Genomic DNA, 19775 nt, shown 5'->3' with positions numbered 1-19775 from the left:
TGGGATGCACTGCTGCCACGTGAGGCTCTGGACCATCAGAGAGCCTTGACGCCTGTCCAGCACCAGACCTTGAGCATTTCTGAGCGTCTGCTCTCTCCAGGGGTCCCGGCACAGCTCGGGCTTGTGCCCACATCCTTCGCTTTCCTCCCTGTTTCCTGCTTTCTGCAGCTTCGCTTCGTGCCCTGAGCGAGGGCAGCACACGGTGGCTCCAGGGCCCTCCTGGCTCGGCCCCCTTGGCTCTCACATACACAGCCCCCACCCCACCTTCCCCATCCTGCTCCCCCCGGCACGAGGCGGCTGCTGCTCACATAACCCAATATATAAACTTGCTTTTCCTGTAAGAATTACTTTCCTTCATATTGTCCAGTGCACCCAGCCCGTCCTGGCCCCAGGGCCCTGCCACAGCCGCCCTTCCCAGAGCAGGCATGAGGCCGGTCCAGTGTGCCAGCTGCGGGCAGCCGTGGGACACCAGAGGCTCCCGGTGTGGGGGGCACCGGCTCTGGGCTGCCCATGGGGCGGGGGGGCAGCAGTTCCCAGTGCTGTGTGAGTCCCCTGCCCTTACAGAGCCTCCTGCGGGCCCATGGGTGGTTTTCTGGTGGGTTTTCTCTGGGCAGCGGGGCTGGGGTGGCGGGAGGCCCAGTGACCCCTGGCCGTCCCCGGCTGTGCCCGGGCAGCAGCACAGCAATAAAGTCTCTTTTGTAAACCATCAGCGTGAGGCCTGTGCATGGCATTGGTGAGGGGCTGCCACTGGGGACTGACCCCCACGGCCCCACATGAGATTGATCCCCACGGCACCACCTGGGATTGACCCGCACTGCCCCACATGGGTTTGATCCCCATGGCCCCACCTGGGATTGATCCCTATGGCCCCCCATATGAGATCAGTCCCCACAGCCCCACATGGGATCAATCCCTACAGCCTCACTTGGGATTGACCCCCACTGCCCCATATGGGATTGATTCCCACTGCCCCACATGGGATCAATCCCTACAGCCTCACTTGGGATTGACCTCCACTGCCCCATATGGGATCAATCCCTACAGCCCCACACGGATTCGGTCCGCGCTGCCCCAGGGGCCACTCCCCGGTTCCCCACGCGGGGGCGCTGCTCCGGGCGCGGCCCCTTTAAGAGGCGGTGGCGGCGGCGGCCGCGTGACGTCACGGCGCTGCCCGGAACCCGGCCGGGTTTCCCGCACGGCTGTTCCCGGCAGCCGCTTCTCCCCCCCTCGCACCGCCCCTGCCCAGCACCGCCCTGCGGTGGGAGGCGGCGCCTTCCGGGAATAGCTGCGGTGGCAGCCCCCCCGCCGCGCACCGTGACGCACCGCGCGGCGACCGCGTTGATTGGCCACCGGGGCTGGTCCGGGGCGGGGCCGCGGCAGTGCCGCATTCCCATTGGCTGCTGAGATGTGACGTCACAACGGGGCGGAGCCCGGCAGCAGCAGCAGGTCCGGTCCGTCAGCGAAGCCGGACGCGATCGCCGCCGGCACCGGGAGCACCGGGAGCACCGGAAGCACCGGGAGCCGCCGCCCCACCCGCCCGCCGGGACCGCCGGTGAGCGCGGGGGGCGAGCGGGCAGGCGCTGCTCGGTCTCGGGAGCCGGTGTCCCCGGAACCGACTCGGGGACGGGGCCGCCCCGCGCGTGGGGGCCGGGCCGGGGCGCAGCGGAGCGGGGCGGGGGCGGGGCGGGCACCGCAGGGTAACAAGGGGGAGCCCGTCCGGCTGCCCCGTCACCGGAGGCCCGAACCCTGGTGCGGGGCGGGATGGGTCCCTGTGGCTCTGCAGAGTGGCGGGGCCGGAGGAGCTGCCGCCCACCCGGGTCCGGTGGAGCCGGGCGGGGGTGACACGGCCCCGAGGCTTCGGGGTTGCGCTGCGGGACGTTCCCGTGTGCGGCGGGAGCAGCAGGGGGTCCCAGCGGGAAGGGTGGGCTGCCCTGGGCCTGCTCCAGAGCGCTCCCTTTGCACCTGCAGGGGCTGGGAATGGCCCTGGCCCTGCCTGTGCCTGACCCCTTTTCCACCCTGAAAGTGATCTCTGTCATCGTCGCTCCCCAGTGGAGCCTCTTCTGCTGTTTCCTGTGGATCTGTTGGAGCTGCTGGAGAGGTGGTGGCAGAGGACAGGAGGGATGTGGGCTGGGTGTCCCGTGCCCCAGGGTGGATGGTGACAGCGTCACTCACGGCTCCTGCAGTGGGAGTTCCACTGGGATGGGCCCTGGAGAGCTGTGATGGGGACAGCCGTGTGGGATGGTCGGGGAACTCGGCACCGTGGCTGTGAGGTTGCCCAGAGCTGTCTCCCTCCCTGTGTCACAAATCTCTTCGTCATTCTGTTCCCCCTCTAAGACTGGCTTTGAAATCGCTCCAGAGGAGTGGAGCCAAGTTCTCACAGCCTTTCCAAGCCGGCTCTTGTGCTGCGGGAGCAATTGGCTGCTGTGTCAAACTGTTTTCCATCAGGCTGTTGATTGTGTGGAAGCAGGGGCAGCGAGGGGCTCTGTGAAGTGTTGTTGATGGCATCCGTTGTGACCCTGTGATGCTCCCGCTGGTGATGATGTGACCTGTGCAACGCTGTCAGTGACTGAGCTTCATTCTGTTCGTGTCCCTGGGACACGGAGTCCATGGCTCTTCCAAGGCCTCTCCAGTGACTCCCCTGTATGTGTTGCCCCAGGGGTCATTCCTTGTTGTGGGGGCACAGGGGAAGGGTGTTCCCAGGTGTGTCCCAGAAATAAGAAAGCAGATGGAACGAGCAGTGGCAGCGTTGCTTCCAGGGCAGCCCTGTTGTGGGTGAGGCCGTCGGAGCATGCAGAGCTGTCCCAGGCTGCTGGTGGCACCGCAGAGCTCTTGTGCTCTGCCCTTGCAGTGAGATAAAGAAAGGTGAACTTTAGCTCTTGAGCTACTTTTAGCAGCTCCACTCTGAGCTCTGCATAGCGTGTTTACCCCTGGGTTTGCATCATGCCATGCTTGGCCCTGGCCTTGTCGGCTGCTCCCTGGCTCCATTCCAAAGGCGGAGGAGAGGCAAACCGCAGGGATGGGCAAGCCCAGTGGAATCGGAAGGGTTCAACCCTCAGATCTTTACCCCAGGCAAGGGAGACTTCCCGGTGGTGGGGCCGGCCAGGGAGAGGCTGCTGCGTGGGGTTCCAGGGCTGACAGGGTCAGAGCTTCCCTGACACTGGTGACTGCTGCAGTGAGGAGCATCGCAGGGACCCCTTCCCTCCAGGAATGTTGGTCCTGTCTTCTGTGGATACTGGGAGGAGCTGGAGCTTGGTGCTGCGAGCTGGCTCGTCCTGCAGCTGTTTGTGGCAGTGGGAAGTGCCTGGTTTCTGTCCAAGTGCCGCTGCCGCACGGCAGCCTGGGAGCTTTGCTCTTGACCCCTTGGTGCTCTGCAGATTGTGGCTGCAGCACTGCCCTGAAATACCGGGATTGTGGCTTTCTTGTGGAACATCTGCTTGGATTAAGGGTCCGGATGTGGCATCTGGTTTGGTTGCTGCAACCTGACAAGGGAAAGTGTCTGCAAACTATTTGGCACCAGGCATAGCAAGGGCCGCCCGGGTGGCTGCCTCCTGTGCCACGGTGCTGTGGCACCATCCTCAGCTCAGGGCTGGCAGGAGCTGGGCTGGGGCAGCAGCTGCTGCCATTTCCGGAGGGGCTGGTGCAGCCCCCCCTGCGCGGGGGTGCCGGCGTGTGGTGCAATAGGAAATGAGGCGGCTGAGCTCCCCGGACAGGCAGGGCACTCCCCACGGGGATGGTGGGTTTTCACTCTTGCCTGGCCTGTGCATTTGTTGGGTTTTCCCCTCAACAGCAGCTCTGTTGCCAGAGTGGCCTCTGGGACCGAGTGAAAGGGCTGGAGCCTCGGAGCTGCCAGGGTGGAGGGAGCACTCCCTGAGCTACAGCAGCTGAGAACCGACCCCAGAGAGCTGAACCCTCTGCGGAATGGGGGCTCTGCTGTGCTGCCCCACACACAGCCTGGCCTGTGGCTCACGGCCCAGATGGTCCCAAAAGCTGCATCACATCAGCCAGGTCTGACTCCAGGACTGAAGGAGCATTTGTTGTTTGCTGAATCTTGCACGGCTGGTGTCTCTCATCCTGTTCACTCATTGCTCCATTGAAAGCAAGTTTGGCTCACGTGGACTTCCCTGAGGATTGCACCAGAGGGTTGTGGTTCAAGGTTAATGTCCAGTGGAGGCTGCTCCTGCCTTTGAGGCTGTTCAGTGCTATGAAGTACTAAAAACCTCTTTAACTCGATGTCAGGTGCCAGTGTCTGTCCCCTCCCTGTGCCTCAGCCTACAGAGAATGTTCCCCCCTTTCTCTCCTCACACTCAGACAAATGGGGACAGAGTCCCCTGTAGCAAACCACAGGAGAGCAGGACACGCTGCAATGCTGCGTCACTTGCTGCAGCGACCTTTGGGAAAAGCAAACCCTTTTCTGCAGGGAAGTGACTCTGCCTTCACTTCCCGGGCACAGCTGGAGTCCCCTCGTTAGTGTTGATTTTTATCGATACAAGTCATGAACTCGAAAATTACTCCTTCCTTGTTTCTGTAGTTTCCTGGCAGTCTCCGCCTTCCGCACTTACTGTAAACTCCACAGCTGTTTCCCTGCCTCCTGGCAGGGCTGGCCAGGAGTGCCTGCGAGACCAGATTACAGCTTCATTCCTACCTGTTGCCAGTGACCTGCCTGCCCGCACCAGCCCTCCTGGAGCCCTGTGCCCCAGACTTGTGCCCTGCCTGTCTCTGGTTCTGGCCCGCTCAGCCCTCCCCAGAGGGATCACAGCTGGGTCCTGGCAGGAGGGAGCCAGCTCTGAGCCACGTGTGTGCCCATCCCAGCAGGTCTCCAGAGCTGGCCAGGATGGCGCAGTGGAACCAGCTACAGCAGCTCGACACGCGGTACCTGGAGCAGCTCCACCAGCTCTACAGCGACAGCTTCCCCATGGAGCTCCGGCAGTTCCTGGCCCCGTGGATTGAGAGCCAGGACTGGTAAGGCCTTGTGAAACGCCGATGAGGGGATGTTTCTTGGGACATCTGCCCGCAGTGGCAGCAGGGGCCCGGGCAGGCTGGAAGAGTTCTGCCACTTTCCCTGGGCACCTGATGTGGCAGGACTGGGCTCCCTCCCTGTGACACCAAGAGGAGTGGGACTGTGCATGGAGTGGGACTCTGCATTGTGTCAGACCCCGGACCAGAAACGATGGATGTGGCACTGAGTGCTCTGGTCTAGTTGACAAGGTGGTGATTGGTGTTGGACTCAATGATCCTGGAGGAGTTTTCCAACCTAAATGATTCTGTGATTCTGTAAACTGCACAGGGGACAGCAGGCATGAGCAGAGCCCCCCTGCCCTCTGCTGGGCACCCAGGGCTCTCCCTCCCTCCCACAGGGCATATGCAGCCAGCAAGGAGTCACACGCCACGCTGGTGTTCCACAACCTGCTGGGGGAGATCGACCAGCAGTACAGCCGCTTCCTACAGGAGTCCAACGTCCTCTACCAGCACAACCTGCGCCGGATCAAGCAGTTCCTGCAGGTGAGGTGGGAAGTGCCAGTTGGGCAGCGGAAGGTGCAGGGGGGAGCTGGTGGGAGTCCAGTGATTTCCTTGGCACAGCTCACCACCCGCAGCCCTAAAGGTTGGGGAGATCCCAGGGGTTGCCTCGTGCCTGCTGACCGTGAGGGTTTGAACCTTTACAGAGCAGGTACTTGGAGAAGCCAATGGAAATCGCTCGCATCGTGGCTCGCTGCCTGTGGGAAGAGTCCCGACTCCTCCAGACTGCTGCCACTGCAGCCCAGGTCAGTGGCCAGGTATCCCAGAGCCTCCACCCAGATTCCCGACAGCCAGGATGCAGCCTGGGTGCTCTGGGTGGGTGCTGTGAGTTGGATGCCCCCATCTCTCCTCTCACCCTCACGTGAGGAGTGCCCTGACCCCTGTGTCACCACAGGGCTGACACTGAAGTGAGCAGCCAGCTCCCCTGGCACGTGTTAGGGATGGGGTGAAGACCCTGCAGAACCTCCTCAGAGTGGGAGGGAGCATCCCTGGGTCACAGCCCTGCCCTAATGCCCTCTTTGTCCCCTCTGCAGCAAGGGGGACAGGCAACACATCCAACAGCAGCTGTGGTGACGGAGAAGCAGCAGATGCTGGAGCAGCACCTGCAGGATGTCAGGAAGAGGGTGCAGGTACATGTCTGCCTGGACACCTGCTTTCCCCACCATGGTGCTTTAGTGCATTGAATGAATCCACATCTTTTGCCTTGCAGGATCTGGAGCAGAAGATGAAAGTGGTGGAGAATCTCCAGGATGACTTTGATTTTAACTACAAGACTTTGAAAAGCCAAGGAGGTAATGGCAGCTCATTAGCATCTGCAAACCACAGTGTGTTCCTGCAAGGAAACTTGCTGGAGGGTGTGTTCCAGCCTCAGCTCTCAGCAGGAAGGTGCTCGGGCTCAGGGCATTTGCATGGCAATTGGAGAAACCTGTTTTTTTGTTTCTGCCACTCATGCTGCCCCTGGGAGAGCTGAACCAGCGTTCTGCTGTGAGCACAGCAGTGGCATGGGGAGGGAATGGTCCCTGTGGGTGTGGGAGAGCTACTGAGGTGCTTGCAGGCTGTGTCAGATTCCTCCTTGGCTGTCGGGAGCTTTCAGGGTGCCTGCACTTTGCCATGGGAGTGTTGTGCCTCTGTGTCACTTGGGAGGGCGAGAAGAGTCCGTGTGTGTTGCTGAAGCTTCTCACCTCTGCACAGACATGCAGGACCTGAACGGGAACAACCAGTCAGTGACCCGTCAGAAGATGCAGCAGCTGGAGCAGATGCTGACGGCGCTGGACCAGATGCGCAGGGTACGTGGGGCAACTAACCCTCCAGATCCCCTCAGGTGCAGATCCTCCTTCTTCAGGGTTGGAGTTTGGTGTTCCTGCATGGCCAGAACCAGAACAGTGCTGGAAACACAGCCCTGGGCGACTTCTTCCTTGTCTGTGAATGTGAAACTTGCAGTCGCAGGGTGCTGAAGGTTCTGCTTTCTCTCTTGGCAGGGCATAGTGAGCGAGCTGGCCGGGCTGCTGTCGGCCATGGAGTATGTGCAGAAGATGCTGGTGGATGAGGAACTGGCAGACTGGAAGAGGCGGCAGCAGATTGCCTGCATTGGTGGCCCACCCAATATCTGCCTGGACCGCCTCGAGAACTGGTGAGAGCTGGCTGGGGCTGTGTCTGCCTCAGAGCAGTGGCACTCACACACCTGCCATGGAAACAAGCTCTTTGCCTCTGGAAATATCCTTGCAAAATGGCTTCCAGTGCCTGCACGTGTCAATGTAACCCACTGGTCAGACTGAGCCCTGATGGTGGGCGCCAGTGCTGGAATGGTGTCCCGGTGTCCCCAGCCACAGGCCTGGGGGATTCTGAGGCTGCTGAAAAGCTTCTGACCCTGGTGTCTGCAGAACTTGGGCATGTGCAGGTTTTGTTTGCATGGCCTAGAAAAACACACTGGGCTGGGAGCCACAGACACTCTCACTTCTCAACTGGTTTGGTCTCTGGCACGGAGAGCTTCCCCTTGCTTGGGAAGAAAAGGGCTCTGCAGGCTGGGACTGTGCAGGCTCGGCAGCCAAAGTGAGCCTAGGTTCTCTCTTCTCCCCTAGGATAACCTCTCTTGCTGAATCGCAGCTACAGACCCGGCAGCAGATCAAGAAGTTGGAAGAACTCCAGCAGAAAGTATCCTACAAGGGTGACCCGATTGTCCAGCACCGGCCCATGCTGGAGGAACGGATTGTGGAGCTGTTCAGGAACCTGATGAAAAGGTGCCAAGGGCAGGCGGGGACCATGGGCAGTCCCAGTCACGGCTGTGGGTGGAGGGTGGGCAGTGAGGTCTGACTGCTGTCCCTGTGCTGTTCCCCCAGTGCTTTTGTCGTGGAGAGGCAGCCCTGCATGCCCATGCACCCCGACCGGCCCCTCGTCATCAAGACGGGTGTGCAGTTCACCACCAAAGTCAGGTGGGTCACAGCCCCTGCAGGTGAGGGAGGGGAGCTGTGCAGGGAGGGTGGAGCAGGATCACTCTCTGAAGGAGATGCTGGTGCAGATGCAGCCCTCAGCTTACCTGGGGAGCGCAGGTGCTGGGAGGGGACGGATCACAGAGGGATGGATCCCAGCAGGCTGGAGTGCTGCCCATGTGACTCAGTGCAGGGCTGGCTGGGGCTCCACCGTGTTCCTGGAGCCAGCTGGGTTCTGGTAAATCCTGCTGGGGAGGTGGGCGGTGGAAATGTCAGTGCATCCCTGGCCAGCTGCTGCTTAGCTGGGCTGTGTTCCCTGCCAGCTTCATGGAGAGAGGCTGTTCTGACACTGGGCTCTGCTTAGAGCTTCCTCACCCTCTCCCAGCTGTGCCCCCGTTGCCCCCTTGGCATATGGCAGTCCCCGGTGCAGAACAGTGTGGAAGGTGTTTGTTCAGAGCCTGGTGTGGGCAGTCAGCAGCCCAAACGAGATCCTCAGGGTGCTCAGTGGAGTATCAGCACCTCCCCTGTTCTGGGGACAGGTCTCAGGGCTGATGTGTCCCAGGTCTGTGTGCACATGGGCCCAGGGGCACTGGAAGAGCTGGTCCATGCTGCTGGCTGCCAGCTGTGCCTGGTGCATAGGGGGTGTTTGCATGAACAGGATGTTCACACTCCCTGTCTGCTGCCTCTTGCAGGTTGTTGGTCAAGTTTCCAGAGCTGAACTATCAGCTGAAAATCAAAGTCTGCATTGACAAGTGAGTCCTGTGCTCCCCTCCCAGTGGCAGTGGGTGGAATTAGTGGGGTGGGACTTGTTTCTGCTGCCCTTGGGTCGGGCTCCATCTCCACACCAAGGGCCAGTGTGACCCCCAGTCAAAGGGGAGGGTGCAGAGTGGCAGTGGGTCCTGAGGGTTTGTCCCCATGTTGGGGGACAACCTGGGGGGCTCGTGGGACTCATGCTGGGATGCAGCCAGTGCTGCACACCGGCTTGTCTGCTTGGAGTGGGAAGGCCACAGCCATGACCTGGTGTGTCTCTCCCCTTTCCCAGGGACTCCGGGGATGTTGCAGCACTTCGGGGGTAAGTGCAATGTTTGTTTTGGTCATTTTTTCTCATTTCTGCTCTTATTCCTGGCAAACATCCTACTGCACATTCACTCTGAGAGGGCCCTGTCAGCCACAGCCTGTCTTTCCTCTTCCCAGGTCCCGGAAGTTTAACATCCTGGGGACCAACACCAAAGTCATGAACATGGAGGAGTCGAACAACGGCAGCCTCTCTGCAGAGTTCAAGCACCTGGTGGGTACTGTGGGCTCCCGGGCTGCCCCTGTTGGGCCATGTGCTGTCAGTGCAGCTGCAGCCTGTGCCTCTCTCCACAGACCCTGCGGGAGCAGCGCTGTGGGAACGGAGGCAGAGCCAACTGCGACGTGAGTGTGGGGGGGCCTCTGACAGGGGTAGCTGAACCCTGCCCTGAGGTTGGGGGTCTGCAGGCACCAACTGGCACGTTGGCAGCTGCCAGGCCCGCCCCAAGCAGCAGTGCTGGGCCTGATGGCCATGCATCAGGCCAGGGGTGGGTGTCTCCTGGTGCTCCATGGTGTCCCCTTCTGCCCCAGGCCTCACTGATAGTCACCGAGGAGCTGCACCTCATCACCTTTGAGACAGAGGTGTATCACCAGGGGTTGAAGATCGACCTGGAGGTGAGACATGGGTCACTGCCTGTTGCTGCCGTGGGCCTGGGTGCAGAAGAGCTCTGGGAGATGTCCCAGCCTGTGCTCACATCTTCTCTTTGCAGACTCACTCACTGCCTGTGGTGGTCATCTCCAACATTTGCCAGATGCCCAATGCCTGGGCATCTATCCTGTGGTACAACATGCTGACCAACAACCCCAAGGTAGGGCTGGTGTGGGGAGGCAGCAGGCAGGTGTTGGGATGGGTGTGTCCCGGGGGCAGAGGGAAGCTGTGAGTGGGGAACGGGGCTGGGGCAGGACCCGGCCCTGCTTCTGTCTCGTGTCCCACTCAGGGCCATGTGTTCCCTGGTGCAGAATGTGAACTTCTTCACCAAGCCGCCCATTGGGACCTGGGATCAGGTGGCAGAGGTGCTGAGCTGGCAGTTCTCCTCCACCACAAAGCGTGGCCTTAGCATCGAGCAGCTGACCACGCTGGCAGAAAAACTGCTGGGTAAGTGCTGGGTGACCTGGCTTGGTGTCCTGCCTGTCCCTGCTGTCCCTCGGGGTGACTCCCCACCTGCCATCCATGAGCAAGGTCCCATGTTTAGCAGGGAAGCTGTAATTTTCAGTTGCTTGGTTTTCTCCCAAACAACACAAACCTCAAATTGCTCCCTGGAAAGGGTGTCTTTGGAAGAACAGCTCTATTTAAATGTTCATGTTCATGTTCTCTGCCAGGACCAGGTGTGAATTACTCCGGCTGTCAGATCACCTGGGCCAAGTTCTGCAAGGTAGAACTCCCTCTGTTCCCAGAGCACCTTCCCTTGGCTGTTCCCTTCCTCTGAGCTGTGCTCACAGCCTCTCTGCCTTTTCCTCAGGAGAACATGGCTGGTAAAGGCTTCTCTTTCTGGGTCTGGCTGGATAACATCATTGACTTGGTGAAGAAGTACATCCTGGCACTGTGGAATGAAGGGTGAGCACCAGCCCAGAGTCCTTGGCTGGGCTGGGTGTTGGGAGGGTCCCACAGGTCCCATTCTGATGGTGTGGGGTGCCTTGTCCAAGTGCAGGTGGGCTCTCCTGGGGTGCTTTTTGCTTGTTCAGACTGAACCCCCACTAGGAATCCTTAAAATGCCAATAGCCAGGCCAGGTCCTGCTGCTGAGGAGAGCTGGCAGGGTTCACATCCTGGAGGAGCTGCACCTGTGCCCTGATGCACCTTCACTCTTGCTTCCTGCTGCCCAGGTACATCATGGGGTTCATCAGCAAGGAGCGAGAGCGAGCCATCCTGAGCACCAAGCCCCCGGGGACCTTCCTGCTGCGCTTCAGCGAGAGCAGCAAGGAAGGTGGCATCACCTTCACGTGGGTGGAGAAGGACATCAGCGGTATGAGCTCTCCCCTCAGTGCTCTGGGTGCCTGGCTGAGCGTTCCAGGCTCTAAAGGAGGCTTGGGACCCTGTGATAAGACACGTGTCCTTTGTTCTTGTCACAAGCTCTCTGCCTGGGTTAACCCAGGCGGCCCTTTCCTGGTCTCTGCCTCCTGGGTGTCCCTGCCCACGTGCTGCCACTGGGTACAGTTGTCTGTGGCACTGAACCCAGCTGGCAGGCCCCAGTCCCCCACTCAGTCCGGGGTACCTGGTAAGGCTGATCACAGCCTCAGGCCCATTTTGTCCTTGCTGCTCTGGGTGTGTCTGAGGGAGGCTCTGCCTTTGCCCTCTGCCAAAATTCTCCTTCCGCGCGCAGGGAAGACACAGATCCAGTCGGTGGAACCTTACACCAAGCAGCAGCTCAACAACATGTCGTTTGCGGAGATCATCATGGGCTACAAAATCATGGATGCCACCAACATCCTGGTGTCCCCACTGGTGTACCTGTACCCAGACATCCCCAAGGAGGAGGCGTTTGGGAAGTACTGCCGCTCCGAGAGCCAGGAGCACTCGGAAGCGACGGACTCAGGTAGTCGTTGACTTTCCGTGGCTCCTGTGTCACAGGGACAGCACTGGAAGGGCTGTCACCAGCCAGGACCCTGTGCCATCTTTGGAGGGCACAGCCACAGTGTGGAACCAGCTGTGGGGTCCCATGGAGTGGGGGCAGAGGGTGGGCAGTGCCTGTGCTCCAGGAGGAGGAGAGTGGGGTTCATCCTTGGGTGGCTGCTGACGAGGCTGCTCCCTGCTTGCAGGCGCTGCTCCGTATCTGAAGACCAAGTTCATCTGTGTCACCCCGTGAGTGTTCCTGTGGGGTGTCTGTCAGTGCTTGGGGGGTGTCTGTGTGCTCAGCCTCCCTTGAGGAGGTGTTGCCTTCCTTCCCTCCTCTGCCTGGGCTCTGCCCATGTGCTGTGGGCCTCCCAGCCTGGGGTGATGGCAGGGGCTGAGCCAGGCTCCGGCTGCTGCCCAAACCACAGCCCAGTTCTTCCCCTCCGGGGCCCCTTTCCTCTGGAGAGCTCTTTCCTCTGGAGGCCTCTGGCATGGCCCAGCGGCCCCTCAGTGGGGAGAGGGGGTGTTGGGGAGCTCTGGCCAGGCCCTGACTCCGGAGGTTTCTGTGCTTTTCCTCCCTTGGACAGCACCTCCTTCAGCAACACCATCGACCTGCCCATGTCCCCGCGCACCCTGGACTCACTCATGCAGTTCGGCAACAGCAGCGAGGGCGCGGAGGGCAACTCGGGAGGGCAGTTTGGTGAGTCGGGGGGGGCTCCAGGGGGGCCTGGCTGTGGCCACGCACGGGCCCCGTAACCCCAGCTGTGTCTGCCCGCAGAGTCGCTGACCTTCGACATGGAGCTGACCCCGGAGTGTGCGTCCTCGCCCATGTGAGGGGCTGTGCTGGTGCGTGGGGCCTCCCCGGGCTCGGCCTTCCCACCTCCAGAGAGGTCTCCTGGATTTGTCCCACTCGGCCGTGGCTGCTCTGAGCCTGTCCTCAAGAGCAGCTGGGGGCCGGGTCTGTGCCCCCAGTTCCTTGCCTGCCCCAATGGAGCAGCCCCTCTCTGGGGTGGTGCCAGTTGTCTCTGGGGCGGGGGGATGAACCTTTTTCTATTTCCTTCCGTAACAGTTTTTTATTATTTTTGCTCATTCAAGTGCCTATTTTCCTCCAGTTGCAGCTGCAGTTCCTACAAATGCTTCCGCAGCCCAGGGCTGGAAGCTGCCGCTCTGACTGCCAGAACCCCAAACCCTCAAGACTTTATGAGCCCAGGTTTGCAGAGGGGATCAGCTGTGCAGTGGGGCCTGCCCTCCTGCTGCCCAGCACCTCCCAGAGCTTGCAGGGTGCAGGGTGGTCTCCCCTGTGCCTCCCCCTGCCCTGGTTTTGGCCAGCAGGACCAGCACAGGGCTCAGAGCTGAAGGTGGATGTACCTGGGCACTCCTGCCCTGCTAGGACACTGCTCCTGCTGGACTCAGCCTGGGCTTTGCTGGGAGCAGGGAGGTTCAGGAGCTGCTTGTGCTTGTCACCAGATTTCTGCTGTGGGCACAGGGCACTGGCCAGCACCAGCAGCCCTGGGCTCCTGCTGGAATGGCTGGTGTCCCTGTGGGGCAGAGGCTGCCTGGAGCACGGTAGTGCTGCCTCCCAGCACTGGTGCCTACATGTGAGCAACGTTTTCATCTAGAGCCTGTTTTGGGACCTGGGTGTAACCACAGCCGTGGCTGCCCTGTGGCCAGGTTGGGGCTGGGAGTGTGGCCACACTGCCCGTACTGTGTGAGTTAGACCTGTTGGACTCTGGGAAACTGCTGGAGCCAGGGTGGTCAGCAGTGGGGTACCTGGCTTGTCCCTTTCCCTCTGGCTTGTGAGGGGCCAGGCATGGGATCTGCAGCTTCTTGGGGGCTTCATGTGGCATTTCTGTTGGAGGTTGGCCCTCACATAAGGTGGCAGGGGGCAAGAGTTGAAGGGAGCAGATGGATGTGGGGAGAGGAACTTGCCACAGGGCAGTGCATAATGGAGACGTGGGTGTTGTGAAAAGCAGCTGTCCTGGGTTTTGGGGGGTCAGTGCTTGTGGTCCTGCATTTACCATAATGAGGGGAGCCCTCCTGCCCTTTCCATGCAGTGGGCACACAGAGATGGATGAGCAGTGGAGGGGAAGGGGATGCAGTGGGAGAGCTGCCCCCCCCTGCAATGCAGCCAGCAGGCAGGAAGCCAGAGGGGAGAACTCCTGGGGCTGTGGGGTCCAGGCCAGCCCCCTCAAACTGTGTGGGAGCAGGATGGGGTGTCCATGGCTGGCCCTAGGGATGCTCAGAGGGCGGGAGGGCCCTTTGCCCCTGTGCTCACCGTAGCTGCCTCCAGCCGCAGTCCCTGGAGCCCAGGGCAGCATCTGATACTGTAAAAAAATTTTATTTTTTTGTATATTTTATTGCTGTATCTACAGGCTTTAACTTTCCCCGAAATAAAGGCCCTGAAGCGACGTGCTCTGGGGTGTGAGCTCAGCTCTGCCTTCAGCACCCACCTGACCCCGCTCCGGGAACTGGGGCCTCCGTCAGCGAAACGCGGGGCTGGTGCCGCAGCTGCGGTTTGCCCGGCGCGAACCAGCTGCGGTGCTGCCGGCACCTGCCCGGCATGCGTGGGCAGCTGCCCCTCATCGGGGCCCACGGGGGGCTATGGCTGTGTCTCAACCCCCGTGGCTGCTTTCTCTGCCCCAGAGCTGTGCCCGGGTCTCCTCCGCTTGTGTAAAGGAAACGCCGGTGCCAGCGTGGGAGGACGTGGCTGCGCTGGGGGCCTCTCTGGCTGCTCCCAGCCCAGGCTGCCTGGGGCTGTAGTGGGACCCCTGCCAGTGCCTCTGCCCGGTGGGCTCTGGGTGGAAGTGCCTGGGCTGGAGTTGGGGACAGCAGGTCCCGGGCTCTGCAGGGCAAGGGGTGGGTGGGTGTGCGGGGCTGGGAGCAGGGGCCGGTGCCACTGCCACGTGTTACCCACAAAGCACCAACATCTCCACTGCTGTGGATCCCACTGTAGCACTTGCACCTGTGGCCCTCCACAACACAACAGAGCACAGGATGGTTCCAGGGTTTGTGTTCTGGTGAGGCCAAAAGGGAGAGATTATTGCTCTGTCAGGGCAGGATTAGGGGGATTGTTCCACATGCAGGTCATGTGGAACCGGCTGTGCTGGGTTGTTCCGGGCGCTGGAGGTGCCCTGGAGCCTCCTCTGCCCTCCATCTACCCTGGAGCATCCTGCTTGGGTCTGAGCTGAGCACTGAGGCCATCACGTGTCCCTGCTCCAGGAACCAGCCCCTTCAGGACCATCCATTTCACTGTCAAACCAAACCAGGGCTCTGCACAAACCCCACAAACCTGTTCCTGCTCCCAAGGCAGCTGCATGGCATCTTTGCCCGCTCCAAGTGGCACAGCCCAGGGTGTGTGTGTGTGGGGGGGAATTCGCAGGGGAACAAGGCCCAGCCCATCCTCAGGGCCCCCATTCTCCTGCTCTAGCAGGTCCCAGCTCCCCTCTGCCAGCTGTAGGATGTGTTTGAAGACCCTGCAGTGAAGAATTTTCTTACCCGTCTGTAAACCCTGGGGTTGCCATAACCATTTGGTGCCAGGAACGTGGTGTCCCATCCCCCACTCCTGCAGATCGGGGATTTCTTATCTCCCTGTGCCCACTGCATCCCTCTTGGAACCTGCCCTGCTCAGCTGGGGCCAGCCCTGACTATCAGGATTAATGGGCTGCTGCTCCCATCTCGCGGTTCCTTCTGTCAATGCTCCGGTTGGCAGCAGGCTGGGAACTGCTGGAGCCTGATGTGCAGCAGGAGAAAGTGCCCAGAGAAGGTCTCTGCGCTGGGCTGGCGAGACCCCTGCAACACCTGGGGCATCTGGGGCAAGGGACATTTGCCAACACCCTGTCCCCCTCCTGCTGCCCCAGCCACCCCTGGGGGGCTGCAGCCCCCACTTTCTGCCTGTGCAGGGGCACGAGGTTGTTTGTGGCTCTGAAAGGAGGTCACGGGGTGGCTTTGCTCCTTGCCCAGGGCTGCAGCACAGCAGGGAGGAGCAGGAATGGTGTCGGAGCCAAACATGCGAACGGATTAGGGGTTTCCGTATGCAGATAATCGGCTTGGGACGAGGACACTTGCGTGACGGGCACGGGGCAGCCCCGTGGGGATGGGTGGCCACCTGGCAGGGCAGCCTTATGCCACGGGCAGTCTGGAGTGGGCTTGTGTGGGGCCCCCAGGCCTGTCCAGGCTATGGAATATTGGCAGTTCCTTGGGAGTAAACCAGCAGACAGGCATTAGGGAGGCCACGGCTCAGCTGTGGCTCCAGTTCCAGCCCTGTTCCTGGGCCAAGCAACTGAACAAGCAGTGCTTGCAGCATGGGGTGGGACGCAAAGACCCCCAGGACTCAGCTGCCACCTAGCTGGGGACCTGCCTGAGGGTCTCCTCTGCCCTCCCAGGTGCTGGGCAGGGTCTTCCCGTGGGGACACGTGCTGAGCTGCAGAGCACATGCCACCACTTCCCGAGCCAAGAGTCATCCCAGTCCCTGCTTCCAGCGCTCGTAACACAACAGTCAAACATTGCATCATGCTCAGACTTTAATATGCAGCAGAGCAGAGCCAAGCAGTGGCAGTTCCCGCTGCCAGGTGTGGCAGAGGTTGAACTCAGAGCTCCAGCACAGCGTGGTCCCCCAAAGTGGACCACCTGTGAGCCCCACTGGTGGCCGTGCTGGAGGGACACAACCTGCCTATTTCCCTACAGGCATCCCCTCCTGGCTCAGAGTGCAGCGTTGGGCTGTGGCAGCACCAGTGCTGAGGGCTCAGCTCGCCCCAGTGCGCAGTGAAGGGCCCTGGCCCTGGTGCAGCCGCTGGACTGGGCTGACCCGTGGCAGCGTGTTTATGGCAAGAGCAGCTAGGACAGAGCGGTTACTGTGGCAACCTGAGCTCTGCAAGGGAGAGCAGGGAAGCAAGGGGAGCGCAAGGATGCACAGGGGTTGCATGGGGATGTGGGGATGCATCAGTGCAGGGTGGCAGGGCCAAGTCCTGCCCCAGTGTCCACGCTATGGATGCCCCCAGCCAAGCCTGGCACTGGGGGTGGTATGAGATGCTTGTATCCTCAGTCCCAGCTGGGCTGTGGGTGCTGCTGGGTCCCCTGTGCCCCCCTGGGTGCAGTGGGACTGATGTGGGGTTCTGGTGCCCACCCCAGACCCAGCTGGGCTGTCGCTGCCCTGGGTGTTCCAGTAGCAGAAACTGGATGTTTTTTCCAAACTGGAGGGACTATGGAGGGAACAAAGAGCCTTTGCCCAGGCAATAGCGTTGCTTGGCTGCCAAGGCCGAGCTTTTGCTGGGTTGTTCCCAGCTGTATCTGAGTGGCTGGAAGCAGAAGGTTTCCTGTGGAAATTCCTCCTCGCATAAAATGCCATTTACCAGGTCTTTGCTGGAGCAGATCCTTCCCTCCTGCTGGCATGAGGCACCATGGGGCCGAACCTGTGCCAGTGACAAGCTTCCCGGGTGCCTGTGGGCTGGCTGAGCCCTGGCAGGGTCTGTGCTGCTGCCCTGTCCCTTCAGCTGCTGGCCTTGCTCTCCACAGGCTGCCCTTCTCACCAGCACCAGGGTTGGAACCTCATGGGGCCCATCTGGGCTGGTTCTCCAGTGGGACCTTTGTGGGAAAGCATGAAACTGTGACTAATTTTGGGATTCATCTGTTTTGCATTAGCTGGGCTGGATTATCACAAAAGGGTTTTGTGGCCTCACCACAAACCTGGGGGTGTGAGGGACCCAAAGCAAGGACAGGGTGGGGCTGGGGTCCTCCATAAGAACTCCTGCTTCCCAATAAACTTGAGGGGATGGAGCTGAGGCTGTGTCCTGCCTGCAGGTGATGTGGTTGGGTGCTTGTGCCTTGTCTGAGCACTGAGCACTGCGCCCTGCACATCCCAGGAGCAGCAGGGAGGGTTGTGGAAGAGCCTTGCATACTGGATGTGCCAGGAGGGCTTTGGGGCAGCAGCCAGAAGCCTCGGGACCTCTCCAGAGCTGCCTAAATAAATGCTTCCACTCCTGAGAAATAATTAAGACCCTTGAAATGCCACTTAGAGAGGAAGGCTACTCTCCCTGCACTCCTTGCACTCCTGCTCCAAACACAGGGGCAATTTTCTAGGAAATCACTTACGAAGGCCCAGGCTCCCTCTGTCCTTGGAATGCACAGCGTCACTCAGCATCCTGCTGAGCTCATGTGAGGTGATCATGCATCCGGCCACAGCTCAGCCTGGACATTGCTCACCTTCCCAGAGACTTTTTGAGACTTTCTGAGGACCAAAGAGAGTTGAGGCAGAGCTGGGGCCAAGTTGGGGCAGTGCTGGGGCAGAGCCAGGGACAGCCTCTCCATCGGACTGCTGCAGTTGCTGTTCCCCTGTTCTCTTCCTCCAGAAAGAAAGAATTTCTCTTGGGTAACATCCCCACCAGCCAGCTCAGACTTTTCCTTGGGACCTGTTTGAAACAAAACTGTGATTTGATTGTATTGAATTTTATTGGATTCCATTTGCTCTCTCAGCATGGAGTCCTCTCCACTTTCTCTCCCATCACTGATTTCTTTCTCCTTTTTTCCCCCCTTCCTCACAAAAAGGGGAGGGAGAAGGGAGAGAAGGGAGAGGGAATGGAGGGTGTTTTGTGTACATCTTCCAGCTCTCCCAAGCACATGTGGCTGTGTGGGTCTCTGTCACAGGGAGTGCCGCGTCCCAGACCCTCTGGATTTCCCTGGATCTGTGGTGCCCATATGGAGCCCCAGCAGCCACAGACATTGTGTGTGACCTTGATTCTCTGGCCTGAGCAGCCGGTGCCTGGCTGACTGTGGCGATGGGTTATGTGGGCCAGGGATTGTGAAAGCTGTGGCTGCGTGATGCAACTCACTGGACTGAGAACATCCCGGCTGAGCAGGGTGGGCAGGGACCGGGGGCCCTGTGCTGCGCTCCCCATTCCTTTTCCTTTGTCTCAGTGGATACAGACAAAGGGAGCGTGGGAGCTGCTGGCCCCATGCTGGACACCCGTCCCTATCTCTCTGGGGTCCCAGCTCACCTACTGGAGAGGTCCAGAGCACCTCAGGAGCACTGGGAACTGCAGCCAGGGCTCTGCTGGCAGCGTCTCAGCAGCGATGGGTCAGACCCTGTGCACGAAACACTACAGAGCGGGTGAGCATAGGCAGCAAAACATTTGGTGGGAGATGGGGACTGCTCGGGCTGGAGTCACTCGTCCCCCTGGGCTGTCCCGTTCACTGCAGCTGCTCCGGGCACAGAGCAAGGCTGGCGGGGAGGGGGTGAGTCAGAAAGCACCGTTTTGTGGCTGCCGTTTGTATGGAGCAGGTGCTGTGCTGGTGCCTGCCCATCCCACAGGTGTTTATCTCTTGGACATGTGGAGCTGGACAAGGCAGTGAGGAGCTGGAGCTGGAGCTGGGTGACTTTAGTACAAGAGCAATGGAAAGGTGGGAACTTGGGGCTGTGCTCTGACACAGTGGCCAAGTGATTTGCAATTGCCGGTGCATCAACTGTCTGAGAGCAATTCTGTTCCAGTGCTGGCACAAGGAGAGATAAGCCCATCCCTCCCAGATTCCCAAGGCTGGAGCTGGGTGCTCACCACCCCAGGCAGGGTCACCTGTGCTTCTACCAGCCCAGAACGGGACGGGGCCCTGGGCTGGCCGAATTTCCCTCCGGAGTTTTTTTCAGGCCACAGAAGATGAACTGGTAATGAAAGTGAAAGCCCGGGAGATCCCATGCGGTGGGTGCGAGCGCTGGGGCGGAACGAGCACACCCAGTATTGCTTCCTGCCGCCGCCCCTGCCCATCACCACGCAGCAACTGCCCGCCCGGGGTGTCTGTCACCCGGGATGCCCCTGGGGTGCCAGTGCTGCCGGGAGGGGTCTGCTGTGGGTGGCACTTGTGCAAGAGTCCCTCAGGATGGTTTTCTCATGGCCACTGCCACCTTTCTGTGTTTGGGCAACCCCAGAGGAGCCAGCAGCGCCTTGGGTCTCCTCAAAGTGTGCAGGGGATGTGGCAGCTCAGGAGAGGTGGCAGCTCAGGAGAGGTGGATGCAGTGTCCTGTCCCCTCAGGTGCCCGAGGCTGCGGCAGCGCTGGGGACCTTGGCTGTGCACATGGCCACGAGACATCGGCCACGAGACATCAGCCCGAGTCGACAGCAGCCCGAGTCTGTGGCAGGAACGGGCACCAGGCAGCCACGGTCACTTCACACGGAGGGCCCAGTGTCAGCACGAGGCAGCCCCGCAGCCATGTCTGCGGCCGCCTGGTACC

At 60.5% G+C, this 19775-nt stretch overlaps 1 protein-coding gene across 4 annotated transcripts; it reads left to right on the top strand.

Annotated features, from left to right (window-relative positions):
* Positions 1 to 1489: 1489 nt before the first annotated feature.
* On the top strand, positions 1490 to 13912 carry STAT3 (signal transducer and activator of transcription 3). Of its 4 annotated transcripts, none has more exons than XM_027704166.1 (24): positions 1490 to 1552; positions 4810 to 4959; positions 5355 to 5499; positions 5661 to 5759; positions 6048 to 6143; positions 6224 to 6305; positions 6706 to 6800; positions 6993 to 7144; positions 7593 to 7751; positions 7851 to 7943; positions 8633 to 8692; positions 8983 to 9012; positions 9135 to 9228; positions 9309 to 9356; positions 9543 to 9626; positions 9722 to 9820; positions 9972 to 10107; positions 10332 to 10384; positions 10472 to 10566; positions 10834 to 10973; positions 11331 to 11546; positions 11767 to 11809; positions 12148 to 12260; positions 12339 to 12410. In XM_027704166.1, exons 2-24 carry the CDS (start codon positions 4832 to 4834, stop codon positions 12392 to 12394), a joined length of 2316 nt encoding a protein of 771 aa, XP_027559967.1. In that variant the 5' UTR covers positions 1490 to 1552; positions 4810 to 4831; the 3' UTR covers positions 12395 to 12410. The 4 variants fall into 4 exon arrangements, with proteins under 4 accessions (XP_027559967.1, XP_027559968.1, XP_027559966.1 ...); XM_027704167.1 differs by having other exon boundaries at positions 1491 to 1552; positions 4813 to 4959; XM_027704165.1 differs by lacking the exon at positions 1490 to 1552 and having other exon boundaries at positions 4819 to 4959; positions 12339 to 13912.
* Positions 13913 to 19775: the final 5863 nt, after the last annotated feature.

Source organism: Neopelma chrysocephalum, unplaced genomic scaffold, assembly GCF_003984885.1.
Source record: "Neopelma chrysocephalum unplaced genomic scaffold, ASM398488v2 Primary Assembly neopelma1_258, whole genome shotgun sequence".
NCBI classification, from domain to species: Eukaryota; Metazoa; Chordata; class Aves; order Passeriformes; family Pipridae; genus Neopelma; species Neopelma chrysocephalum.
This window is presented reverse-complemented; position numbering and strand designations above follow the sequence as displayed.

Excerpts from the sequence above, each read along its gene's own strand:
- STAT3 (XM_027704165.1), top strand. The coding sequence starts at position 4,832 with ATGGCGCAGTGGAACCAGCTACAGCAGCTCGACACGCGGTACCTGGAG. Across the intron at positions 5,760-6,047 it reads CTGCTGCCACTGCAGCCCAG|CAAGGGGGACAGGCAACACA; the intron begins GTCAGTGGCCAG and ends TCCCCTCTGCAG. Across the intron at positions 12,261-12,338 it reads CAACTCGGGAGGGCAGTTTG|AGTCGCTGACCTTCGACATG; the intron begins GTGAGTCGGGGG and ends GTCTGCCCGCAG.